The 26728-nt window shown below is 52.4% G+C and overlaps 2 protein-coding genes across 2 annotated transcripts; both read right to left on the bottom strand.

The window, feature by feature from the left end:
- Window positions 1-577: 577 nt before the first annotated feature.
- LOC143170018 (Krueppel-like factor 15) lies at window positions 578-7559 on the bottom strand. Its single transcript, XM_076357927.1, has 3 exons — window positions 7507-7559; window positions 3681-4726; window positions 578-974 (listed from the first exon to the last, which is right to left on the bottom strand). Exons 2-3 carry the CDS (start codon window positions 4616-4618, stop codon window positions 797-799), a joined length of 1116 nt encoding a protein of 371 aa, XP_076214042.1. The 5' UTR covers window positions 4619-4726; window positions 7507-7559; the 3' UTR covers window positions 578-796.
- Window positions 7560-10413: 2854 nt separating this feature from the next.
- On the bottom strand, window positions 10414-21482 carry SLC45A3 (solute carrier family 45 member 3). Its single transcript, XM_076357926.1, has 4 exons — window positions 21185-21482; window positions 20088-20921; window positions 18258-18523; window positions 10414-14663 (listed from the first exon to the last, which is right to left on the bottom strand). The coding sequence occupies exons 1-4, from the start codon at window positions 21330-21332 to the stop codon at window positions 14205-14207; spliced, it is 1707 nt and encodes a 568-aa protein (XP_076214041.1). The 5' UTR covers window positions 21333-21482; the 3' UTR covers window positions 10414-14204.
- Window positions 21483-26728: the final 5246 nt, after the last annotated feature.

The following is a 26728-nucleotide window of genomic DNA, read 5'->3' as shown; positions in this document are numbered from 1 at the left end:
ACATTTCTCCTGATCCCCTTTCAACACACACCGTTGAGCGAGCTGAACAGATGCATTTCCCACCCCCCTCAAACCATAGCCGCAACGTCACACTCCCCAAGGACACCAGCGCGCCCAGTGCCAGTCAGGTGAAAAACCACCAACACAGAAAAGCAGAGTTAGGGACAACACAACTACCATCTCAACCACACCGGAAAAGCCGTCCCCAACGTCTGCCTTCAGCCCCCCCAGCTGCTGCACAACACACCATCACCACCACCCCCATCCATCCACGGTTCTGCCTGTCTGGGGATGCCACCCTGCCAGATGGGCTCGCGCACAGGTTTCTGAGTGAGTCCAGCCAGAACAAATTCTCTCTGGCTGCCTTGGAAATGCTGCTGACCGAGAGCCTTGGGATGCCGGTGTGACTCGCAGCTGCAGCAGCCCAGGGGGTGCCCCACGGTGGGGATGGAGAGCTGTAAGCCAGTTCTTGCCTGTCACACTGCAGCAGACAGGTGACACCCACAAGCTGCGCAAAGGGATCTTGTAACGCTGTCCTCTACCCCAGCCCCGCTTCCCTACACGCACTCACCCTGAATTAACTTAGGTTTCCATCACATGTATTTAAGAGAGGGATAGTAGTACCAGAAACAGACCCTGAATATAGGTCATCCTTGAATAAAGGTGTAACAGTGGATTTCCCATAATTTTTTAAAGAAAGTCATTTCCCCTCTTCATTAGCGTAGTGCTTTTTGCATTCTCTTTGCCTGGCTTCGGGGCCTCCCGGACTCAGCCTCGTAAGGACGAGCAGCAAGACTTAACTTCTGCTGCCGCCCTGAAGTGTCCGCTGGCTGTACAGCTGGCCCCGGTGGATCTTCATGTGTTTGGCTAAATGGTCACTGCGGGCAAACTTCTTCTCGCAGGCGGCACACTGGTACGGCTTGACACCGGAGTGGGAGCGCTTGTGACGGGAGAGCTCATCCGATCGGGAAAACCTGCGGGAGAAGGGAAGCATGGTGGATCCAGCCTTCGCTGCTAGACAGGACAGTGAACAAGAGGACCCCGGCATGTGGGAGGCTGTCTCTGCCACAGCCTCTTGGGGTGACCCTAGACAGGTCACTTCTGTTCCGCTCCATCCAATCTACCAGTGAGGCACAGGTACCCCAGGCTCCTGCTGGAGGAACGGAAAGAAATAAACCCCTCCAAGGGGTGATTTAGAGAGAGGAAAGAGGAAAAGAATTAATTTCTTTCCTTAAAGGACACTGTCCACCTATGTCCTTCCTTTGTTTTAGACTTGCTGAAACCTTTGGGAGCTGACAGCCCCAAGGCCAGGTGCTGAGAGAAATTGCTTTTTGGGGCACCAGCCCAGGCTGGCAGTGACTGAAGGACACCGTTCAGAAGCCTGTGTGGAAAGGCTTTACTATAACTTCCCACATCCAGCCAAGAAGAGCATCGCTGTTGAGAGAAGGCTTGTTTTTCCTGGGAGAGTGTGGGTTCTCCTTGTAAAGTCTGAGCGTCCCCTTGTTTCTCAGAATGGCCACGAGTTTTCACTGTCAGCCTGGGCTGGACTGGGAGCTGGGGAGAGAGAAGCAGCCTGTCAGCTGGCTTAAATACCAAGCACAAGGGAGGAAAAGCAAACGCACCCAGCCTGGGGCACAGAAGCAGAGGTTTCCATGCCGAAGCAAGTTGACTGCTGTTCCGAGGATGCGGTAACAAGGACCACAGAAATACCCAGTGTTCAGACTGCTTGCCTGTGTAATTCCCACACCTGGAGCAGATCAGCTGAACAGCCTAGAAAGTCCCTTTAACCACATGCATGTCCCCACTTAATTCTCCTGCACCCTTTCTTCCACCCGGCACACACAGATCCAGACCTGGGGGCAGCTGCAGCGAGTTGGTCCACAGCAGTTTTATGAGTGTCACCTCAAAGGTATCAACAAGGCCTGGGAGTTGGTGTGACTTCAGCATGCTGTCCATGTCCGAGTGTCAGGGGAGTGCTGGAGAGGAGGGCTGGACAGGATTTACTCCTGTGCTGCCTCTAAGGAGCCAACACAGATGGCAGGAGTATTAGGACGGAAGGGGTTTTCCATCTGACTGAAACATGCCCACGCAAAGAAGCACAAAGCAAGGAGCTTCGGATGTAACCCCAGACTCCCAGAGATAGGATTTCGAGCTTACACCTGGTACAGTAAATACTGCGCCTGCTCACAAAGGGCTCTGTGAAAACAAAATGCGTCCCAAGGCCATCCTCAGGTCTTTCATACAAACCACTGACTTATTTTCCAGCTTTATTGCAAGAAGTGAGTTCCAAGGTCTCAGCTCCTCATAGAAAGCAGGGCCAGGAGAAATGACATATATATTTACAGTTAGGGCCACATCTAGGAAAGGGAGCACGGCCCGGAGAACCCCAGCCGCAGCTGAGTACATCACTCGATAGTGTAACTGCTCCCACGGAGGGGGAGGGCAGGGCAGCAAGTGAAGCAGAGCAACCCTGCAGGATGCCATCGTACAGGCTAGCACCATCCCTTTCCTCCTTCCCAGAGGGAAAAGTGATACTTGTGTGGTTGCCATTGTCCCCTTCCTCAATCCCCAGGCTCCGAGCGTCCGGCGCAGGAGGGTTCAGCAGTACTGGTTGGTAATGGAAAAGGAGCTGATGCCTATAAACATGTACTGCGGTTATAGGTGAAATGGAGGGACAATTGCTGATGGCAAAGGGACAGCAGCTTGGCAAGAGGGAGTCCCAAAATTCAGATCTAGCCTCATACCTTCCAGAGTTTCGCCACGCTGAGACAGAAGCCGTACCGCACCATTCGGGGAAACAAGGCAGCGAGCATATGCCAAAGCATTGCATAAGAAACCAGGCAAGCTCAGTGCTGCCAGCACCAGTTTTCTTTGTGATATGCTTTGAGATCTGCTGATGAAAAGTGCTACGCAAGACCTGAGGACTATTAGCCCTTCTTGCCAAAGGCTGTACTGAGCATCCTGCCCCCCGGGACAGGTACGCGGTACCAGGAAGCGAACACCACGGCAGAAAAATAATCAGAGAAGTGCAGCAAGATTAAAAAGCAGGGTTAATTTAGGGAACACAGATGAAAGAAAACGACAACCACCATCATGTGCAAAGCAAACAAAAGTAAATGCAACATGGAGATACGCTACAGGCCCACAGGTGTCTGAGGGATACAAGCAGCCAAGAGGGCAGGCAAACAGCAAGAGAAAGCAAAGGGTTGCTAAACAAACACAGAACTATGCACTGACTCCCGAGGAAGCAGTGAGACTCCTATTTCCTGGGACAAACATTAATGGGAAAAGCCATTTTTGTAGCCCAACTGCAGAAATTGTCCTGAGCCAGACAGAGAAAGCTTGCAAAACTACAACATCACTTGGAAAAGCTGTATGGCCAGAGGGTGTTTAGGCACCCAGTTCAAGGGGGATTTGCGGTGTTTGGGAGAGTGTCAGCTACGCTTCCCCAGCTGGAGGATTTCAGCACTTTTGGACCGAGTGAAAACTACACAAAGCGCTCAACAAACTTTACTCCTCCAGGCCTCCTTCCAGCTCTCACCTATAATTCACTCAGGAAAGAAATCCTGTGATTTTATCCTGGATTTTCACTAGCCAACAGCTCTCCTGCCTCTTGGCAAGCAATGGCAGGCCTTTGGTGGGGACACCCATTTGCACAGTGTCCCGCGGCTCCCACTTACCGCCAGCCACAGTTGGGCCAAGCACAAGTGTAGGGTTTCTCGCCGGTGTGCCGACGAAAGTGAGCCTTGAGGTGGGAACTCTTGGTGTACATCTTGCCGCAGCCCGGGTGCGAGCACTTATGGACGCGGACGAGGGAAGGGGGGGCTTTCTGATACTTGGGCATTGCCTCCACCTCTTGCACATCCCCCGGTGCCTCTGGCCTCATGGCGACTGGCAGGGGGGCAATTTTGACATACTTTTGGTCCATGATGGTCACAGGGGGCTGGACCTGAGGGAGGAGGGACAGGTTTTGGCCCTGCAAGCTGATAACCAGCTGGGCCACCCTGACACCACCTGTAGCACTCTGTGCTAGCGGGCTGCCACTGTCCATCTGGAGAGGCTGGATTTGGAGGACAACAGGAATGCTCCCAGCGGCTACTGCTTGGTCACTACCATCAGCTGTTCCTCCAGGCTGAGCAGCGTTTGAGACCTCTTCTTCTTGAACCACACTGGAGACAGGCTGTCCCCCAGAGCTACCTAAGCTGATCTCAGATTTGATCTCGACCTTCCCTCCAGCTGGGTGAAGCTCGCTTGCTTCATCTTTGAGGAACTCAGCCTTCTCCCTTAGGAACTCCTCAATCTCCTCCAGGGTGGGAGTGAAGTCCTGGGAGAGGCTGCCACAGAAGTCGGGCAGCTTGAGGTGAGCCTCGCAGACAGTGACTTGGTGTTTTGTGTCTTCCCCCTTTGCACTGGACAGGGGGAGCAAGGTGCCTTCAGAGGGGGTGGTGCTGCCTGCAAGGAGATGGCCAGAGCCTTCTGGGTGGCTGGACGCCCTCTCGCTGCCGTGCCCCGGCAGAAGGGATGGCGGCATGCTGCGTTGCAGAGCACTGGCAAAGCTCTCTAGCAGGGAAGAGCTGGTCAAGGAGGGTAGCAGCTCCTGGCAACTCACAGAGACCATTTGTTGACTCACGTCCTCTACCCACACAAAGCTCTTGGCTCGGCTGGATCAGAAGCCTCCGTAAGAGCTCAGTTGGGGCTCCTGAGGCTGCCGGCAGTCTTCATTCATCTGCAAGGGAACACCACCAAGGTTATTTCCAAATTAAAAAACAAACAAGAAAACCTCAACCTTTGAATAAAATGGACTGTGCATTAGAAAGAAAACATCAAAACTAGTCAGTGGCCTTTGTTTTTAAAGAGTCTGTTGCTCAAAAAACACATGCTAACCATTTTCCTGTGCAGGAGGCTAACAGGCTGCAAAGAGCTAGGTCCCCCCCAGAAGCAAACTTCTCTGGGGAGTTTATTAAGGTAAAAATACACAATGAAACACTTCATCCCTCTTCCACCTACGCCAGAGGGCATGTACGCGCTGCTAGATGGCAGAGATGATGACTTGTGACTTGCAACTAGGAGTTAATTGCGATCCAAGAGAGGGTGCTGGTTCCTCCACACTGCAAATGCTGGTACAACCACAACCTGACAGACCTATCACGGCTGGATTAAAACTAACTAGTCTGGGAATAGATAACAAGACAGCTATGAGAGTGCCTGCTGCCAAACTGCCTGTGCACAGGCACACAGCCTCGCTCTGTGCAAGCACCACAACCGGTGAGTATTCACCAGCAACCACGCTGCTGTGGTTACACTGGCTATCGATGCCTGAACAGGCAAGTTTAAAGCCAGTTCAGGCAAGTCTGCCCGAGCTCAGTCACACCTTCAGAAAGTATCGCATGCAGACTGTCTGGGGTCAGCTCACAGGGCCCTTGAGGACACAAACACCACGTTTCAAAACAGGTGAGAAAGTTCATGTAATCTCCAGGTTATGCCTGTGCCGTCTCCAGAAGGTGACTGGTCTCCCACGATTCAACACATCAAACCCCGCAGGCCCTGCTGTGGCTCGCAGGTTGTGAGCGCAGCGCCTGAGCGCCCACTGAGCAGCCACACACCGTCCCTGCCCCTGCGAGAGGGCAGCCTGGAGACTGCATCCTGCTCCTGCAGCACCTAAACCACCCAAGAAGGCAGGATCTTTTTACATTTAATGCAGAAAGTGAGTTTCCAAGAGAAAGAAGATCTATGCCAAAGTCACTTATGAACCTTTTCCAGAGTGAGTGAGTCCATGAGATTTCTGCAGAGCTGCAAACCAGTCAAGCCAGTCCTTGTTATCAGTGCTCCTCAGGGTCCTGAGAGCTGGGAATGGAAATTTTTGAGAAGCAGTCTGGATGTGATAGAAAGGCTCTTCCTCTTAAGAAGAAATAATCCCCACATCATTCAAAATCTGCTAAGCGCAAGATGCCACGTTGCTCGGGGCCATTGGCAGTGCTGCCCACGGTCTGCCTCCAGCACAACTCTGCTTCAGCAAGTCGTGATGAGCAGAGACCATCGCTGCTCACACGTGAGGTAAGAAAGGTGTTTGGGCCAATCTCAACCTTCAGGCTTCAAGTTTCCATCACAACACAAATTCGTGCTCTGAACCATCACCTTCAAGGCAGCACCCAATTCCACTCCTTCCTCCACACCAATTTTATGATCTCTTTCTAATCTCTGCTTCTCTGACTCTCGTCTCCTTTTTCTACAAGCTTCAGAGGCTAGAAAAGCCTTCCCCCTCTGGCTACCAAACACTTCTGTTTACTTCTTCCAGAAAGTCTTAAAATCTCATTTTCCAACAAGGTCTCCTTGCAGAGCAGCTCAGGATGTCTCCATCCCTTCAGTATGCCCCCAGGACAACTGAATGAAACTATAAACTCCTTAGCTCAGGAGCCTCATTTAGTACATACCTTGCAAATTCAGAGTGAACAGTTCTGTTGAGCTAACAACATGAAGAAAAGCACAACCAGAGGGCAGGAAGGTCCGGTGGTTAAGCTGCTGGCTGGGGACTAAAGAGATCTGAGCAGGGTCTCCTGCTCTGCTGCAGGCTTCTCCTGCAACCTTGGGGTAGTTGCTGGAGTGCTCTGGTCCTGTTTCCCATCTAAGCGGGGGCAATAGTAACATCCTACCTTACAGAGCGGTGCTAAGGGGAAATGTGTAACCTGGTGGGATGCTCCATTACTAACGGACTTTGTAGATACCTGTTACAGATGTCAGTGCCTTGTCAATCCAAGGCATTTTTGCAAAATGCACGTCAACAGCGCTGTCATCCCAGATAAGCTACTGCAAGAAAATGGAGACCTGACTTTGGCCTTCAGTGAAGCATACTGCAGGACAAGGTCAACGTCGTTTTCAAGCTTCACTTTGCATTTCTATTCCTATAGTTCTGCAGATCCCTAAAGACACCCGATTACTGTATGAAATCAGCAGATGTGCAGTTTGAGCACACAAAGTAATTTGCCCAAGGTCAGTCAACAAGCAGGAGCTGGGAACTCAGCTGAGGGTTACGACTCTCCTCCCGTGACTAAAACACAAACACCTGTAACCTCTTCAGAGCTGTGAATTACGTCCACAGTGTCGGTGCAAAACCTGGACTCACGAAGCCTTTCAGGACAACTACAACATGCTAAATAAGTCAGACGCAGCCAGTGCCACGTGTAGCAGATCCCTCAGCGACAAAGGGATGCCCCCACGCTTCGACCCGGCCAAGGACAAGCGAGCATGAGCAAAGTCTGGCACGACTGCTGCCCCCAAACCCCACCGCGGGGAACAGAGCCAGGAGCAGGCTGGAAGCCCCCGAGGCCGAGGAGACCGAGCCTGGCCCGGCGGCTCCCTTCAACCCCGGGGGGAGGAGAAATAAAACCCCCCGCCCCAGGCCGACCCTGCCTGCCCTCGCCGAGCCGCCCCTCCGCGGCTGCGGGCAGCCTCCCGGGGAGCGCTGCGGAGCGGGTCCCCCCCCACGCCGCGCCCCCCGCGCCCCCTTACCCGGCTCCGGTCCATGCCGGCACGGCGGCTCCCGCAGCGCGGGGGCGGCTCCCGGCCCGCCCCGCCCCGCCGAGGGCTCGGCTCCGGCCGCCGGCCCCATTGGCGGCCAGCGCCCGGCACGGCCCGGCACGGCCCGGCCCCGCACCGCACCGGGCTGGGCGGGCTGCCCGGCGGGGCGGCCCGGGAAGGGCACACGGGCCGCCCGGATTCGGGGTGTCGCCGGGCCCGCTGCGCCCGCAGGGACTCGTCTCCCGCCTTGTCCGACTGCTGGAGCCGGTCCTTGAGGAGATGCCTTGGACCCCGCCGCAGTTTGCCGTTGTTTCCTCTCCCTATCCACTTACACTGGAAACAGTCCGGATTTCTCCAACGTTTCGGGGAAAAAAAAAGTCGAGCCCTAGCAGGTAGCAGCAGTAACGGTTGCTGCTGGCATCCATTTGGATACAGGCTTTCATTTCAGGAGGAATAGTTTTGGCAGGGCCATAGCGTTCGGGTGCTGCTGCTGTGATAAGGAGGTGCACGAGGTCTCCCGTCCTCATGGCGGCTTTGCAGGCAGCTCGTGGCTTCCTCAGGGAGTCCTTGCGAGGCTGAGCTTGAGGACGGCCTGGGGGCTGCCTTTGACAGCGTAGGCTGAGCCCCACGCAGAGGAGCAGACTCGCAGGCCGCCTGGGAGCAATCCTCTGCCAGCAGCAGTGGCTTTCCAGGCTCGCGGGGTCACTCTAAAATGCCTGGTGTTCCTTACGGCATCACAGTAGCCACGCACCCTGCGACGGAAAAAACCACGAGAGTAACAAAAATGACAGTGCGCTGTCCCATGCGCAGGGCAAAGACACTGATCAGAGGGAGGAACCGTGTTTACCTCTGCTCTCTCAAACCACTTGTAGGGTTTGATGGTGACACTGGTTTGAGGTTAAGTACTTCCAAGCAGAAGGACAATTTTGAGGCCGGCATTTGCCCCCATAGGAAAAGGGAGTTTCTCTATCTACCGCAGCAAGCCCCATAAACCCGAGGAAGTGAGTGCAGAGTTTCTCTGCTTTGTAAGAAGCGTGAGATTTTGAGCCTCAACAAAAACTTCCGGACCAGAGTAAGGCTTCACGTTTGAAAAACAAAAACAAAGCAAAAAAACCCCCAGCAATGAAGGTGCGTGGTCACGTGGAGAGGGCAGCCCACAGCTATTCCCCTGACCCGCTGCTGTGCCTCTGGGTGTCACTTCCCCCGTGTCTCAGCTTTAACGTAAGTGCTGGTAATATTTAAATTCCTTGCAGGGACCGGGACAGTCTTAGCTCTTCAGAATCCTCGGGCACTAGCTACTGTGGTACTGCAGGGTTCAAACGCAAACGGCTTCGATTTACACCATGTCACACAATTACTGGGGATAACAACAGGGAGCAATTCTTCCTCTAGGTTTGTACAGCACCTAGCGGAGTAAGCGGGATGTTCACGCCAGAGATCCACACGCTGAAGCAAGTCACAGGTAACGGCAGGCGGCTCTGCTCCTCCTCGTCCGCCCGTTCAGCGGAGGAAGAGGCAGGGAGCAGCGCCAGCCCCTTCCCCGGGCGACACTCGGCAGGCGCAGCGTGCCCGCAGGGATCTCGCCCGCAGCGTGCGGACGCTCCGGAGCACACGCTCCGGTGTTCGGAAGGTGCAGCACCGCGGCCCGATGCCCGGTACAGGGCCCAGGGCCTCCGCAGACCGCGGCGAGGAGGAGCTTTGCGGCTGGGCATCCTCCGCGCCCCGGGCCCGGCCCCGCCCCGCCGGCCCCGCCCCGGCCCCGCCCCTCACCGCAGCCGTCGTGGCGCCACCCGGCGGCCGCCGGCGCAGCCCCGCCGCAGGGCGCTCGCTGCGGTGCCGTCCGCTCAGCGACACACACGGTTGTCCCCGTTTCAACACCTTTTATTTCCTCCTTTCCATAAAAATTTATAATAGCCTTCCTCTTACATGGTATACAAAATATTTCCTCTACGGAATAAATAAAACACGAACGTCTCGCAGACAGTGTATGATCTCAAAACAGCATCCACACATCCTTCCCTAACCTAGAGATTCACAACAGTCTCACATTAAAAAGACATTCCCCCCTCTCCCCACCTCAACTCTCAAAACCCCCATCTCACAAAAGGAGAGGCACAGCATGATTCACCCGTGAGAAGAAAGCAGCAGCGCACCTACTACCCGAAACAGAAAAGCTCGTGGCGACCGCCTCCGAAGAGCTTGTACCGACACCATAAGCTGTACAGTCCTAGGGAGATTTCCATGTTCACACAGGTTATATCAGTAACAGCGTGTCAGGGATGCGCTTACCTTTACTAGAACCCGCCTGTGTCCCTTGCTGGTCTATATCCGATCCCGACACAGGGAAGCTGTTCTTAGCAGAAGCACACCGGGTTAGCCAGAAAGGACAATCTTACAAAGAAAGGGGTTTCTCAACAGATGCTCTGGAAAATGCCTCTCCTGTCAGCCCCAGCGGCAGCCTGAACTAGGAAGAAAGGCTTTTGGTAATCACAGAGCACAGGGACAGGGCCATTGCGGTGACAGCAAATACAACGTGCCTTACGGGTTGGGGGAAGGCAGCTGCTGACAGCCCCAGCTCAAGCCCCGAGCTCAGACTTTTCACAGCCAGCTTTTGCGACGTGGCTGGGATCATGCTGGCATGAGGTTGCAAGCATGAAGGGTTATGAAGTGCTTTATGGACAGGGCAAGACCACAACGAGGGGCACGCTCCCACCCACTGCCAGGGCAGAGCCAGCCCAGTTCCAGCCAGCGTCCCATACCAGCCCCTCACATTGCTACAAGCCTCAGTTTCCCCAGAACCCCCTCTTCCTCCTGCTCCCTCGCTCCGATCCCTCCCCGTTCTCCTCCGAGGCTGCTGCCTTGCCTTCCCTCCCCGCTGAACTCTGACGCAGAAAGCTGCTCTCCCTGTCCCCCAGCTGCCCACCACCCACCCAGGACCTGACTGCACGTGGCAGTTTCCTACACCCCTCCTCTCCTCCTGCAAACAGCCGAGCTCTTAGGGCGAACGGCCCAAATCTGTTTGGGCTTGAACTCCCAAAGGGGGACAGGGTTAGTGAAGACAGAGTTGGGTCTTGGCAAACGCTCCTTCCTGCACCCATCTGCCCACTATGTCAGTAGCTGGCAGAGGGCCCAGCAGACTTCTCCTGGTGTAATAGGAGGGTAAGAAGGAAAGGAGCAATTACTGAATTCGCTGGGTTTCACTCCAGCTGGAGAACCGGGAAGAAGGGTGCCAGAGAGAGGGGAGAAATCAAAGAGTCTCTTGGTGGATAATCAAGTAGCTCTTCTCATACTTGCTGAACTGGCTAAAACAACAGCAGTGCAGCCAGAGGACAAGTGGATAAGGAGCCCCTGGTTCAGACTGGATCTTGTCTCTCCAGCTGGAATGGAGAATGAGCTCTGTTATCAATCCAGTCACAGGTCAGGCCAAAGCAAGATGACGGGCACCCGTCTGGGATGCAGCAGCAAAGAGCAAGAGCAGCTGGCTGCAGAGTCATGAGTTCAGTCGCTCAGCGGTCTTTTCTGAACATAAATGACATAAAGGCAGGCACCTCCCCGGAAGCATATCTGAATTATGAGAAAACTGGACAAACCCAGCCTGCCCTCTCCTAGGACCAGTGAGATCAGAGCCAGCACTCTGGATGCAGACACCAGACTTGCCAAGGAGATCTGGGTGCCAAGTCTGTGACCCAGCGCAATGAAAGGGATGGGAGAACAGGGAGGCCAAAGGCATGCTTGATCTGTCAATGAAGGGCAGGTCTGAGACCCAACCTGCATTGACTAATCCCAAACCCTCCGGCTCAGCCAAGACACAGAGCCTGCCGCACGTGCCGTGAGCCCAAACCTACTCATGTCCACCAGCTACAGCCAGGCTATAGCTGCACCAAAGCCACCTCAGCGGATGGAGGGCAGGTCAGTCGGGGAATCTGGCAGGCTTCAGCCTTCTCCTCTTGAGGGACAGATACAAGTTATGGATCAAGAACTGCAGCATCTTGTTCTTTCATGTTCCAAACCAAGGGACATTATAAAACAAGGCTGTCTCCCCCTCCAGCCCGCTGCTTTTTCGAGGATCACTTCGATGTCTGTAATGAAGCATTCAAGGCCTTTATCATCAAACCCGTACACCTGAAGTTTGGTGTGGAAGTACTCTTTAGGCACTTAAACAAATGGTTCAATTATCAAAAGCACTTAGCATCATAGCAGCCTCCATGTGTAAAGGTTCCCCACATTTTACGTAAGAAAAAATAAAAATAAAGGATACTTCAGCACTCAGGTAGGAACCTGTTTGAAAAATCTTGGGTCAGAGGTTACTGATTACTAGGACCATTTATCCAAGAAACACCCCACCTTTGGCAATAACATTTTGCCTCAAAGACTTCCCTCCTGAAGCCTGAAGTGGACAGAGACCAGGGTAGGAAGTACAGACAAAAAACTGTTTCCATAGGTGGTTAAGCAGCTGCCAAATCCACCCCCAAAACAGCTGCATTTCAGCACACAAAGCTTGTTGTGGGAAAGGGAGGCTGGTGGGCATATAATTTGAGAAGAAATAAAACAAAAACAGTCACCCTTTACGGGAAAGAAATGTTTAAAAAACTTAGGAGAAGCCCTCTCAGGACCCGTCTGCAGACAGCAGGGGAGTAACCTTGGTTCCATGCCAATGAGTACTCTGACAAGACCTTGCAAAAATAGCAACATTTTGCCCTTCAGCCGAACCTCACAAGTGCATCTCACTGCCCACACACCTCCGCAGAAAATTAGTCACAAACACTTTGTTTAGACCAGCCAAAGTTAAGGACTGTTGAACTTCGTCTGCATATTCAGAGCCTAGCCTCCAAAGGACCAAGTCATGCTTTCCTCTACGCATTGCAGGCAGAGTTTGCATCATTTCAAAGTCTAAGTGCTGACTGCGGGCCAGGACTTTGACTCCTACTTGGTGTACGGGTGGTCTTTGAGTGGTAGAAATCTGCCACCAGCAGAATTATTCCAGCTGGTCCATTTGTATCGGGAATGGGACTGGCCAGAAGGACACACGGCTGCAGCCACTCTTCTGCCAGTGGAAGATGACTCGCACCTGGGAGCTGCACAGTCTGAACAACCCAGGAGCATTTGGTCCCAGTGCTATGGGAGCAAGAGGCACCTTGCCTTACTCTAGCAGATAACTGTGTTTATGCTGTGCCTCAGTAAGAATCTTGACTCCTGTCTGGAAATAAAATAAAATAAATTTTAAAAATCCCAAACAGGTATCCCATTACATAGTAAATATGTAATCTGGATCAGCAAACCACGGGCACAAACAGCATCAAGAGTTTCTGTCCTGCTCCTCCTTTTGTACAACACACCAAGAACTAGGCTTACCCTGCTCTGTAAGCAGCTGCCAGAGTGGCTGTAGGCACATTTCATCCCACCCACCTCCTGTTTACAATGCTGTTTTCCAGCAGCCTCTCTGGGTGTGCTGGCAATGTGTTAACTCAGGCACCGTGCTGGGCACTGGGATGCGGTATGCTCTGCAAGGTGCATTCCTGGCAGCCTGCAAGCACAGCCGAAAGCCTTTCTGTCTGGAAAGAAGAGTCTGGTCTAGAAGGTTGCTTTGACACGTCTTTGAGGCAAAACAGACACAGTCAGCGACCAACTCCAGGTACCTACTACAGCAGTGACTGCTGCTGAGTTCAACTAGTCGTCAGCGGACAAACGATTCCTCCAGCTTCCTCAGGCCTGGTACACTTGTTCCCAGGTAGCCTTGCAGCAGAGCTCTTCCTGTTCTACTTCACTGTCACAGGACTGTGAAGACCCTCTGAGAATAGATTTTCTTTGTGATATTGCAGCATCTTTTAGGGGCCAGGTGTGGAAGAGGCACAACAGTCTATAGGGGAGAGAGCAGGCAGCAGTTCTGAGCGCTGAGGAGTGACAGGTCAGAGTTACTGAGAACTGTGTGAGGAAAGCTAAAAACAATCATTTAAAAAAAAAAAAGTTAAGAAGTCCTTTCCATCTGATGCAACTTGGTACATAGGTAAAAGATAAGTCACCTTTTGGAATTGGTCCTAATGAAACGTTACTTGTTTTTCCAAAACAAGACATATAACTTTTCTCCTAAATAGTTTTTCCCAGTCAGAACAGAGGTGGGGAAGGACGGAAGCGTGTGTGCACACATATGCACCCCCTTTGCTCCATGGCCAAACCTTAGCCACCCATCTTTTTTTTCCAAGGAAATCTCCTCCCAGTGTCCTATTTGCAGAAGTATTGCTCAAGAAGCTGAGTAAAACTACAACAAGCAGGGGAAGAGGATACAGCTATAACTGGAAAACAGGAGAGCCAATGATTTCTTCCCTCCCCTCCCCGTACCGCTGCCTCTCCTGCTCAGAAACATGACCCGTTATTAAAGGAAAAGTCCATTTCCTTTCCCTCCCCTATATAACCCCCTTTGGTGCTGGCTGCACAGTGCTTTCTTTTGATAAAGGCACCTTTGGAAAGCACTGATGGCCCAAAGCACAATGCCCCAATGCCTCATATTTACACCTGAGATTAGCCGTGTTGCATCTCTCCTGCCCCAGCCCCAGAACTACTCCCCAGGGCTACAGCAACAGCATGAGGAGAGCAGGTGCCACACGAGGCTTCCCACAAGTGGCCGTGTGAACACACACACATCTTATTTTGCCACGTGTAGGCACCCGCGTGCTGCCCTTGTGCCTTCCACATCACACTGAACACTTCGCCATGTCACTCTTATCAAAGACAACTTTGGTTGCAAAGTAAATGGCTACCAGGCCAAAGCCAGCAGCTGACACCATGTAGGCAGTCACTGACTGCGTAAACTGGACGATGGACCCCATGAAGAGGGAGGGGACAACCTGAGAGAGGAGGAAAGCACTGTCCAAAATAGCCAGGTCCAGGCAGATCCCTCGGCTGGGAGCCACCGGGTCCGGTTCTCCCCCCATCATCATGAGCGAGACATCGCAGGAGGAGCTGACGCACAGAGCCGAGCCAGCGGCTGGAGGAGACAAGGAGGAAGAGGAAGAAGAAGAGAAGAGGCTCCCAGCATGTCCATTCTGGTAAGGCAGCTTCTGGCTGGAAAGGTGGCCTTTAGAGAAGGCTGATTTCTTGTCCAATCGAGCTGCGTCTTCCTCCTCTTTGCTCTTATATTTATGCAAAAATACCTAGGGGAAAGAAGGAGGGCACATGAGGAATGAGTAGGTAGGGCGGAACCCAGCAAGCGAGGTGGGGGGCAGAGGGGTCCCCGTTTTTAGTGCAAGAGAGCAAAACCACTCTGTGCTTTGTGTGCATTGGGTCAGGCTGTTAGAGGTGGGGAGCGCCTGCAGTGAGCCTGGCCCATGTGAGATGGCCTCCAGGAGCCAGCCTGGCTTTTCCCGACTGGCACGGGATTCAAAGCAACCCTGACTCACCGGGGGAATCTGGCCAAGTGGTGCCTTTGTTGTGTTGAAGCTCTGGGGCTTAGCAGAGCGTTGCAGCCCAAAGCCAGCCCAGGCTCTGCACTTGGGGACATTTTGCACTGAGCCATGGGTTGTCACCTCCTCACCGGGTGCCAAGGGAATCCGGGCACCAACTACAGCTCACCCCATCCTGAAATCAGCTGATGCACACTTGCAGGACAGGAGTGAAGGGCCAGAGCCCACTTTGGACGTATCGCAGAGCCAGTGCACTCCAGTGCAAACAGAAGTGTTTATAAAGAGGCTGACTAGGAACCCAAAACCTTCCTGCAGAAGAGCCCAAAGGGCAGACGAACAGTTCAGAGCCCTGGATGCATGGCCACTTCTTAGTATCTGGGATACTTCAAAGTGACACCAGCCGAGATGGCACAGTGCTGGGAACTCAGGAAAGAGCTCTTTTCTCAGCTCTGCAACGGACCGTGCATGCATGACCTCAGCTGAGTTGCTTCATCTGCCTGACCCAAGCCTCCTCACTCAGGCTAGAAAAGGGGGGGGGGGGGGGAAGAAAAATCTTTTTCTTCTCACCCTTTTTTGCCTCGCTCTGCTCAAGCTGCGAGATCTCTGGGGCATGGCTCACTCCAGCAGTATTCACAGAGTATTTGGATCAAAAAGCTTTCCACGTTAACGCCAACAAATAATGGGCAGTCATGTGCAGACAGTGAAAATGCTGCAGAGCTCCAGCTTTAAAACTCCAGGGCTTTTGCAATTATGCACAACCACTGGTCTGCATGGGGTAGAGCAGATAACGAAGGACATGTTAATCCATTATCCGCATGGTGAGATTGAACAAACAAAGAAAATAAAAAGGAAAAAAACAGCACCTGTTTGAGAGCAGAGAGCACTGTACCCAGCTGCGGGGCTCAGAGGGGCTTGCCTGAACTATCCTTCCTTTTGCAGGAAGGACCCAGAGAAAGATCGACAGGAGGGAACCGCTGGTGCAGGAGTGTGGGCACTTCAGCTCTGTTGCAGGCCATCCCAAAGCTTTCAGCAGTCTTGGCACCCACCCAGCTACACCCAGCCCTGCCCTAGTGTTTGTCAGCACCAGCCAGTCTCTGTTCATGCTGCCCCAGGCCATGGCTGCAGATCTGTAGCACAAAGTGTTTCAGATTCAATCGGAGAAGAGAAACCAGATGAGAACTACTTCTCTAAATAGCAATCATCTTCCAAAAGCTTTACCTGAGCTCTGCTCAGCTGCTCACTGTACCCTTCAACTCCTCAATTCTGCCTAGGCTCATGAATTTACTCTTAAATGCATCAATCCAGGACCATCACTTATCTTATGCGGAGCTTAAAAATCCTCCCATGTGCCTCCTATTGCCATCAGACTTCAAAGCAACTCAAAACCCAGCACAGAAAGGGCATTGTGCGAGCCAAACTAGGATGTCCCCCATAGTTCCAGCCCTTCATATTTTACACTGACGTTCCCAGAAGCCTGCTCAGCTGCCCTGAAGGCCCATGACACGTTTTCTTGGTTTCTACTGATCCAGGCTAGGAATTCAGAGATACGAGTTCTGGCAGGGGTGTTTGAATACCTAGTGTGGAGAATTAATTTAAACCTAGAGAAAATGACTTAAACACATACTCACAGGAATGAGCTTAGTGAGAACTGATGCTTTAAAATCACCCCTTGCAACACAGGATACAACCACAGGAGTCTGTGGTGCCTCAATCAACAGCTTCATCTCCCTCTATAGTTGATGGGGAGCGGTGAGAATGAGGAACCTAGCTCTCCCTCATCTCCCGCAGAAGGTGTGAATGCCCACCATGCATCTCACCTCTACCAAGCTTTCAGGTGCTGTTAGAACATGCAGATCTTTTCCTCCTGTTCTAGACAAGGTTTAGAGGCCATGCGAAGATGAGAGGGCATGCAGGAGAACAGAGCAACTTACACAGCCTGTGCAAAGTAAGCAGCTCCAGCGGAGGTGGCCTTGCAGGCTTTCGCCAACGATTCCGCACAGGGTGGAAGCAACAGCCACTTTGGATGCCCCTTCCGCTGATTCACTTTGGGAGGAGCGTTTAAAGTTAAAAAAAAAAAAAAAAAGGAAAAAAAGAGAGGGAAGAGAGGAAGCAGGAACGAGGGAAGGCAAACAAAAATCATGACAGATTTCAACAGTAAGGAAAAAGAAGAGAGCAGAAATGGGGAAGATGGAGAATTTTCTGCAAAAGGCATTTTAGGGACTACTTCTTGTGGAGTCTCCCTGCAGCCTGCTGCAAAGTAGCTGGTAAAGGAAGGAGGAACTTTCAAGTTAGGGCAACAGAGAGACCAAACCCAGCTACACCCCACACCTCATTGTACTAAGAGTGTTTCCCTGTCAAGCCTTTGGCAAACAGCTGGGCATGTGGCCTTCACATACCCAGCCTGTGGAGTTTGGTTTTCATTCTGTTGATATTATGTCCATGGGAGATCCCAGCCAAACTGAAGTTTTGCAAAGCAGAACACTCCCTCGTACCTCTATTTTGACAGGGTGCCTGGTGCAAATTGGGATGGGCTGGTCAGAAGTATTTGTTCAATGTGAACATCTGGATGCCTGTGGTAAAAACTCCTACTTATTTCACTGCACAGTGAACCGCCTGCCATTGGGATGAAAGAACTGCTCTCAAACCACAAATTAATTTTGCATTTGCAGCACAAGAGAAACTCCTATTAATCCAGTGTGCAACTCAGGAACCTCCTAGGACTCTTCCACAAGGATAACATCTGTGGGACAGGATTACTAGCTTTTGTGTTTTGTGTTGGTGTCAAAAGTTTCACAACGTTTATTTTTCTTGGAGCTAGGGGAATAGAATCTCAGTTTTCATTTTACTGATCTTCATGCTATGGACAAAAATTGGAAAGCAGGACCTCTAAGGGCTGAAAATTCTTGAGCTTTTTAGCACCTCAGGTTGGCAGTGCTGCAGATGTGACTTGGTTGCAGAATGCACACAGGTATAACTCTCCTGCACCAGTTTCCCTAAAAACATGCAGAACACAGAGGAACATAGGACATCCCTTTTGATACACCAATCCTAGCTGATTTCTCCCATCTTACCCACTGCCCACTTTTTAAAATTGCATAACGCTTGTTGTGAGCAGGGGATGCCTAAGGAAGGAGATGCTAAACTCTCTTATCTCCTCCATTTCAGATGAATCTTCAGAGAAGACACAGCCTAGAGACAAGAGGCACATGTGGAAAACCTTTGCACACAGGCATGTGTTTCTCCTCCATGGGCTGAACCACTTCTACCAGCTACAAGTGGCAAAAGAGGCTGGCCAAGCTGTCCTCACAGCTACCTGGCACGTTGCCCTCTGGAGCAGATCCCTACCTGTTTATCATGATGGTACAGCGATGCCAGTGTGTATGGCAGGATCTGGAGTGCAGAGAAGGTGAAGCCCGTCAGAGCAGCTGAGATGGTAACAACGATGACACTGTGGGAAAGGCACATGACGAAGGCAGCCACGGGGAAGAACACCACGCTGGCCAGGTAGACCGCCCGCGTCCCAAACTGCTTCACCATCCGGTCCATGATTGTCGAAAAGAAGATGGATGTGACGCATTGGAGGAAGAGGCCCAAACTACCCATCCGGACACCTGCAGGTTTAAGCAGAAGTGGTGACAGACACTGCCATGACTGCACCCGGGCTTCACACAGCCAAACACCTTTGGGCCTCCTTCCCTCTCCCTTCGGAGCCCAACTCAGTACAGTCCACGCAGAGTGTGGCACAGCCGCAAACAGCCCTGACAACCACATGGCCGGGTCAGGAAGCAGAGCAGCATCACCTAACGTATCCCCGGGGTTGCACCAGGCAGACTGCAGCTCCCACCCCCCACCAGCAGCGAGTATTTCCTACACGTGCTCCTGGGCACCCCAGTCTAACCAGAGGGGCAATGGGAGATAGGAATCCAAATGCTATTCTTGTCTTTGGAAGTCGTTGCTGTTTGCACCTTCCTACTCTTAACCCAGGATCTGTCACCTGCTCATGAACCAGGATCTGTTGTTATCAGATGCCAAAACCAGCAACAGAACAAAAGGAACAAGGAATTGTGCTTAAGCCAAGGTAAAGTATACAACATCCACTGAACGACTGCAGTATCCGGTAGCAATCCGGACCTTACCCTTTGCAAAGATCTATCAGATTTCAGGGAATTAAAACCATTAACCCTTTGGAGCAAGGATCATTACTCAACACATGTTTCTATGACAGCTAGCACAATGGAGTCCTGACCTGCTGGAAGCTATACAGTGCAAGTGTTAAATAATAATTAAGCTCCCTCTAAGTTAAACAGACACTCAGCACAAAGAGGCAGTGTACTGCAGAGCTCACGGAGGCAGTGAGTGGAAAACTCAGAGGGCAAGATGGAGGAGGAGGGCCGGGAAGGTGCCTCCAAGAATAAAAGACTTAGATCAGGGAGAGGAAAAGAATGGCTAGGCAGAGAGTCAAGACTCTGGCACAACACAGCAGCCAAAACGGGACAGCAGGCAACAACAGTAAGCAGGTAACGTGCTGCAGTGAGCCGTATCCCATGATGTGGACATGGCAGCTACAGACTCCATTGGTGAGCACTATCAGAAAGCCCTGGAGAGAGGGGTGAGAATGGAGGAAGCTGCTCGAGGGCTCCCCAGATACAGATGTGAGATGGGAACCTCACAGTAGCATGAAAGGAAGATGCAGCAAAGCCCACCTCACTGCTACTAAGCATGTCCTGGCTTTCCAACCCCTGCTGTCCAAGAGATGGGGAGCACCATCACCCCTCATTTAAAAAGGAGGGAAGAGCAGTGAAGGGACCTGGCAGTGGCAACCACAGCTTGCAGACAGAGCTGGATACGTCCTGTTCAGCATGCAACCTGCCAGACCATTCTGCCACTTAGCAATTCAGCCCCAGGCCAGGGCTGCACTGCCAGACCTAGTTCTGTGCTAGGTAGCTCGGAGGACAAAGAGGCGTTTCCCTATTTGGTCCACTGTGCCTGGGAGTGGCCCCCCCACTCTGGGGGCCATGGGGGAAGGTTTTTTCCTGACCCATCTGCAGAAAATCTAGTTTCCTGTAACGTTTTTTTGCATCACTAGCAGAGCTGAGCCCATTCCTAGCTCCCACTAAACGCTTCTGTCCTAGGGAACAATTGCTGCAGCCTCAGAGCAGCTGGTTCACTTCTCACCTTCATCGTAGTGGCGTCTGGCATCTGTGCCTGGCTTGGCTCTGGGGACGCCGTGGTACAGCCCTTCCCCAACAAAGTCTGTGTAGAACAGCATGAAAGTCATGAGTGCCATCCAGCTGCAGAGCTCGGCCATGAACAGGCGCCGGATGACCTTGGGGATGCGGCAGTAGAGGCTGTGAAGCCGTGGCACCAGCGTGCAGAGGTTTCTCAGGGCCTGCATTATGTGCCTGGCCTGCAGGAGACATGAGCTCCTGGAGAGCTGGCAAGAGCAGCACGCAGGAGGTGAGGGCTTAGGAGGAGCGTCCTTCAGCGCTGGGCCGTCCAGAACATCTGCCTGGGTGGCTGCCTCTTCTGTCACAAAGAGCGTAGCCAGCACACAGCCAAGGAAAATGATGGTAAGGAGGCTGAAGAGGCAGGTCTCCTGCCCTCCCAAGTACGGGGCCAGAAAGCTGCCACCCCAGTCAATGGCTGGAAGCAGGTAGCCAATGCAGCCCCCCAAGCTGATCATGAAGGCATACATGGAGAAGGCCTGGCGGCAGTTGTCTGGCTCCTGGAAGAGGTCTGAGAGCAGGGCCTCCAGCGGAGTGAAGCAGACCTGGCCGCAGAAATCCAGTAACCCAATGCCCAGGATGAGGAAGGCAATCTCTAGGGGGCGAGTGTTGAGGGCAAACAGGCTGGCCAGGCTGCTGGCATGTGGGATCACGAAGAGGCTCAGCAGGACTCCCAGGCAAAGCATCCAGATGAAAGGTCGCCTTCGGCCATAGCTGCTATGCCAGTGGTCGCTGGCGGATCCGATCAGCGGGACAAAAACCAAGCCAAGGACAGGTCCTATCCCTGGAAAAGAGAAAGAGGTGGTGTTAGGGGGACAGATCTGGAGAACACTGGTCTGTATGCACTGTAAAAAAAGCCTGGGACGTTTCAGGAACTCAGTAAGCTTCACTGGGTCACAGCCCCCTCCTCCAAACACAAGGCTGCCCTGATATAACAGTAGCCCTGCAACCACCCTGCAGAGACAAGCCTCCATGCCCTTATTTGCCCCTGCCCTCCAGACTCGAAGGGGAAACAAGCACCTCAAAGATGAGAGAAAAACTGCCTACCCAAAACCATGGTCATGAACTTCTCCTCCACACCCACTTCCAGCAGCAGCGGAGGCACATAGGTTATCCCTGCAGCCAGGCAGACCTCCAGGCCGAACGTCAGGGAGTTGACCAGCAGGAGCTGGGTCTTGCGGTTGTGGAAGAGCATGCTGACCCAGGCTCTCCGAGCCGTGTTGCCCCTACACCCCTTACTGACAGAGGGCTGTGTCACTTTGGCTGCGGCACTCCCAGGGATGCCCCACAGGCATGGTCTGGAGCTTTCCTTCCTGGTCTGCTGGACAGATGCTGCCTCCCATTTTTAGCAACGGTGAATGAACCATCTTTTCCCCTTCCTCTTATTGCAAGATGTGGCTCCAGCAATGTCAAGTCCAGGCGTGGGCAGGCAGGGATCCCACTCCAGGCTTCCCCTTCTGCTCACATGCTGTGGTCTGAGAGAAGAGAGAGCTTGTTAGACACAGAGGGGTCCAGGGCAGAGGAAAGGGCTAAAACCAGGTACCACACAGGCACGTCATCGCTGAAAGAGACGGTCCCCATCCCAACAGGCTTGCAGGCATGGGAGGATGAAGAGAGGACATCTGGGAGAGTGGCAGGGTTAAAAGACATGAACTACATTAGTGCCAGGTTTCTCTCCAAGGGCTTGTGACAGGTGAGACAGGCACCTGTCAGACATGGTTTGGGAAAATCCAATCCCGCCTTCAGGCTAAGGGAAGTCTAATGACCTCTCAGTGTCCTGTCCAGCCTCATCTTATAGATGGGCAGTTGTAGCAGAGAGACAAAGGATTTAGGGTCCCCCTCTCCCATTGAAATCAATTAAGAGTCCCCTTCGAGGATAAGGGCTGCAGGCACTCGCCTGCAGTCACACAGGGTCACCTCTAGAGACCCACGCCACTGCCTAATGACCGGGGCATCCTCCATGCTGCTCCACAAGCTCCCAGGGAAGCAGTTTCACCCAAATCCTGTCTCCAGCCCCTGAGATGGGGCACAGAGAACAGATGGTGCCTCCATGGAGTTTCACAAACAAACCTGACCCACTTTAGCCTCATCTAACAGTGAACGGCAATTACCTTACTCATTAGTCTGAGTCATTTATTTGCCCTGTAATGTGCTCCCTTCTCCACTGCCTTCTTCAGAGGAGAGAGGCCACCAGATCAGGACAGGGGCTAAGCAGCAAAGGCAAGAGTAAGCAGATGCCTTTTAGAAACCTGTCATGAGCCTGCCACTATGTCAGTCTACAAATGTAAGAAATCCTGCAAGGTTACCAGCATCTAGGCTAGTCCACCAAACTGCTGTTTTCCTAAAAGCATCTTGGGAAGATGGTCTGTAGTTATGCTGGGAGAGGTAGAATGGGTTAGCAAGAAGGGTGACATTAAGCTACTGCACAGACATCAATTTAGGAGTAAAACATACTGCAGTCTAATTCTCAGAATTCACGTGGTCTAACTTCTCACCCTAAATGAGCCACCACCGAGTTTCTCTGTGGGGACAAGGCATAACAGGTCCTGCTGGCCTGAATGTGCTTCAGCTTATGACCCATTTCTGGACTGTGCAGTGTGCTCCCAATTTGCACAGAAGCTTCTGCCTCCTGTCCCACCAGAGCACAGCCCCCAAGTGCCTCGGGTCCTTTGGATGAAGGAGGCTGAACAGAATGTGAGACACGCAGGCGGAGGAGTTTATCTCCGCTTGCTCCCTCCCTGGCTGCGGGGAAGCTGTAACTGCTACCCGCCTGCCTGTACACCCCCTCCATGCCAGAGCAGCTAGCTGGTACAGAGGTTCCCTTACTTAGCTGCAGAGAGTGAACCCATCAGAAGAAACGAGGTGAAAATCCAGTTTTGCAGCCCGGCCCCCCTCTAAATTCTTTGCCTCGATTACAGTGGAGAGGAAAAGACTTCTACAGGGAACATCTCCAGGACAACACTCGCCTCCCTCCTCAGCACGCTGAGGCAACCAGTGCTGGAGGCCATGCTTGGCGGAGCAGGTCAGACCTCGCAGAGCTGGAACGGCTGCTTGTCAGAGGGCCGAGAGGGATGCGAAGTGTGTACGCAGGAGGAGCCGCTGAACCAGCAGTGTGCTAGACCATAGCCTTGCCACAGCTACACTGGGCAGAGATAAAACTCCATGTTATCCCCAAACATGGTGCAAATTAGTGTTCCCTAACTTCACAGAGCACATGCATTTGACCTCCATCACTGCACAAGTGTTAGTAGACAGGTAGAGCTGGGACAGTTTCTGCATTCTCCCTTTTCTCTTTCTTCCCCTCTTGCCATCAGCCAAATAACTCACAGGGAGATGACTGGGTGAAGCTGGAAGCGTGGCCATGAGGGTTTTACAACGATGCAAGCATCGCTCTCCGCCTCTTGCTGCTGCAGAGAGGCACTACTCCTGAGCTGAGGAGTTGACAGGCTGCCAATTACACACAATAAGTACTGATTATTTTCCTTCCAGGATCCCTCACCTTCCCCCTCCGCATTCATTTAGACCTCAACTGTCACAAAAGATATCTCCTTTTAACAACTGTGAACATTTAAATGACTTGTCCAAGGTCAAATAGCAAGCTAACGGCAGAGGGGGAACAACAGTTTTCCTTTAATCACTAGACATGGCTTCAAAGGAATACTCAGAGGCCCCAGATATGCTCAGCATTACTTCAGATGCACTCTGTCTGCAAGAAAGCGATTGGGGGCAGCAACCACCTTTCTTAGATGTGGGCTAGACACAGGATATCTCAGCCTTATTCGTTTATGATGGGTGCCCAGCTGGCTGACAGCCTTGGGATAGGAATTTAAGCTGCAGCCCTCCAGCTGCAGCAGCACAAGCCTTGGTGCTGTTAGCTAGAGGAAGCAGACTCTGAAGCCAAAATTAACTGAGCCACCATCACTCTGAGCTAGACCTGGAAGGGAGATGTAGTGTCCACTGTCTGCTGTAGTCCAGGGTCTGGAGGGCTTACAGAGGGGCACTTAACCCAAGGCAAACCCCAAACATTAAGTAAAAGATGTCTCACACACAGAGAAAAAAAATGGTTTTCTTTCCTTTTACTGCAGTGACATGTCTAGCACTGATTCACTAGCACTGGGGAGGAAGCAGGAATCTGTCCATCTCCCTGACTGCCTAGGAATTTCAAGTTGAGGCAGAGAGGCTGAATTTCTTATCAGCAGGTAAGAGAAGATCTGTCTCTTCACCCTCCACACCCTCAGAGGGCTTTAACGAAAAAATAAATCCCAGTGTACCCAGAGGCAATACCCATGCACAGCCAAAGGTGAGAAGTTGTCAACAGCAACATAGGCACAGTTGCAACAGATAATGAACCCTTTTCTGTTTAAATTGCATTTTGTCCCAATACCCATCAATTACTTTTTTTATTTTGTTCACGGAATACAGAGAGACAGATTGGCTTAGCTGGAAAGAAATGCCAGTGCAGACTAGGAAAATCACCTGAACTGTTGATCTGTAAGGACAGGGGCAGAGGGATGGAAAAGGAAGATTCAGGAGGCTCGCAGGAGCCAGGATGAAAGCGAGCCAGAAGCCAGGACTCACCTCCTCCACGCAGAGCAGTGACAGGTAGGTGATCCCCGCAGCTCTACCGAGCTGCGCTCCCCAAAGCCAGCCCAGCCCAGCCCGGGTACACAGCATTCAGGAAAAGCTACTTAAGTAGTTTGCAGGCAAGCAGAGGTGGAACCGAGCTGCAGGTACACACGCGGGTTTGGTTTCAGGGCCCTCCCTGCCTCCTGATAACACATCGCGCCAGTGTGTTATTAGTACCGCAACCACACCTGCGCCTGGGCCCCTCGCGCAAGGTGCTGAGCAAACACAGGCTGCAGGCACCAGCCCTACGAGGCCACTGTTCGCAGAGTGCTTCGCCCCTGCTGCCCCAAACCAGCTCAGAAGGAAACTCCAGGTCTGGGCTCACATCTGAACTTTGCCCAAAGCCCTGCCCTGGTGTTAACATTAGTCACCTTCCCGTGCTGACCTGCTGGTACTTCACAAATAGCTGGCAGAGAGATTTAGTACGTGGGATTATTATTTTCTTTTTAAAGACAATGAGATGTTCCCTGCAGTTTTGCAAGTAACAGTCTGGCTCTAAATAACAGTCCCAGCAGCAAGACCAAACATTTCATTTAAACCGCTAATCTCTCCTAGGACAATTTATCTGGCAGACTATGCAGGAGGACTGGTTTGAGCCTGGTGCTCTATAACTTTGTCCTGACATGGAAGGAGTCACTTAGGCAAACCATCTCCTAGCTGGGAGATCCTGGTCTGACAGCAGCAGTTACACATCACACCCAAGTGACCTGGTGACAGCCTGTCCAGCCCAGTGGGATCTGGCATCTTGTGACAGGGAGACCTTTCACAGTCAGGCATGGGGTGGCCGGTCCAAAAAGCTGCACGACAGCAGGCACTTCTTGCCCTCTGGCTCAGTTTCCCCAAACTTCTACAACAGGGACAGCATTTGTCCTTCCCTATGGAGCACAGTGCCAAGCACCTTGACAAGGATAACAGCCAGCCCCTCCAAAAAGGGGCATACCAGCCCTTCTGTGTAAGGTTTCCTGCACACAGAAGCAGAAGGGAGCCACATGTGGGGCTTTTTCACAGCTGCTCACCGAGCTGTCGTGCCATGGGGACATCATCTGCTGCTGAACGTTCAGACTCTTCCTTTCCCTCCCCAAGGAGAAGTAAAGCATCTTCAATCCCAGGGTTTCTGTTTTACTTTTAAGCTTGCAAACCAAACTTTTCCTTTCCTTTCTCTGCAGAGAAACAACAGATCAACTCTGAGAGGCTGGTTCACCTGGCAGCCAGGTAGGAGGGCGGGTCCTGGGGGCAGGAGCAAAGCAGCACACTGCCGGACAAAGGCAACCCGGAGAGGGCTCTCTGCCACCCACCTGGACGGAGGAGCCTTCTCAGCAATGGCAACCAAAGCAGAAAGGATTGCAGCTCCTGCAGTCCTGGTGTCTCCTGTCCCCTCTCTCCTCTCCTGCTTAAGCACTCAGAAGGACAGGGAGGAAGCCAGGCAGTCTGCCTCTGCGGAGTGCAACTCACCTAGCAGCACTAACAGGGAGCAAGAAAGAGGAGAAGGGATGAAGCCAGGGAAAGCGGCTTCCAAGAGCCCATTTCTCTGGAAATGTGGGCCAGCAGATTGGATTCATGCATTTCCCCTGCTCAGAGTTTGTTCCCTGCTCACGCGCTACAGAAAAAGTTTTGACAAATGTCTTCCTGTGCTCGATGTGGTACAGAGACGTAGCAAGGCCCTGCTTGAGGAAACCCATGATCTGAACTTGAGAAAAGCACCAGCAGGTACACAAACACGCACGCGGAAATAGGACTGAATTTACTGCTGATGTCAGGTGTACGGACTCATTTACACGAAGTAACACCATCGCCAGAAGTTCACTTCCCACTTCCTTTCTCTCAGCCGGCGCAGACGTTGCTGTGTGCCCTCGCTAACCGACTTTGAACCACACCTTTCGCTTTTAGAAGAAACAAACCCCGAGACACCTGAAGAAAGTGGCCTACGTGCAGGGCGCTGATGGACATGCACGAGCGAAGACTGAA

This window comes from Aptenodytes patagonicus, chromosome 22, assembly GCF_965638725.1.
Source record: "Aptenodytes patagonicus chromosome 22, bAptPat1.pri.cur, whole genome shotgun sequence".
In the NCBI taxonomy this organism is placed as follows: domain Eukaryota; kingdom Metazoa; phylum Chordata; class Aves; order Sphenisciformes; family Spheniscidae; genus Aptenodytes; species Aptenodytes patagonicus.
The sequence above is the reverse complement of the archived record's forward strand: the minus strand, read 5'-3'. Positions and strand labels throughout refer to the sequence as shown.

What these genes read in the sequence shown, in the direction of transcription:
- LOC143170018 (XM_076357927.1), bottom strand. Translation starts at nt 4,618, where the DNA reads ATGGTCTCTGTGAGTTGCCAGGAGCTGCTACCCTCCTTGACCAGCTCT. An exon ending in TGGCCCAACTGTGGCTGGCG is followed by an intron (nt 975 to 3,680) that starts GTAAGTGGGAGC and finishes CTTCTCCCGCAG; the next exon opens with GTTTTCCCGATCGGATGAGC.
- SLC45A3 (XM_076357926.1), bottom strand. Translation starts at nt 21,332, where the DNA reads ATGCTCTTCCACAACCGCAAGACCCAGCTCCTGCTGGTCAACTCCCTG. An exon ending in GTTCATGACCATGGTTTTGG is followed by an intron (nt 20,922 to 21,184) that starts GTAGGCAGTTTT and finishes TCTCTTTTCCAG; the next exon opens with GGATAGGACCTGTCCTTGGC. An exon ending in CAGACGCCACTACGATGAAG is followed by an intron (nt 18,524 to 20,087) that starts GTGAGAAGTGAA and finishes TTAAACCTGCAG; the next exon opens with GTGTCCGGATGGGTAGTTTG.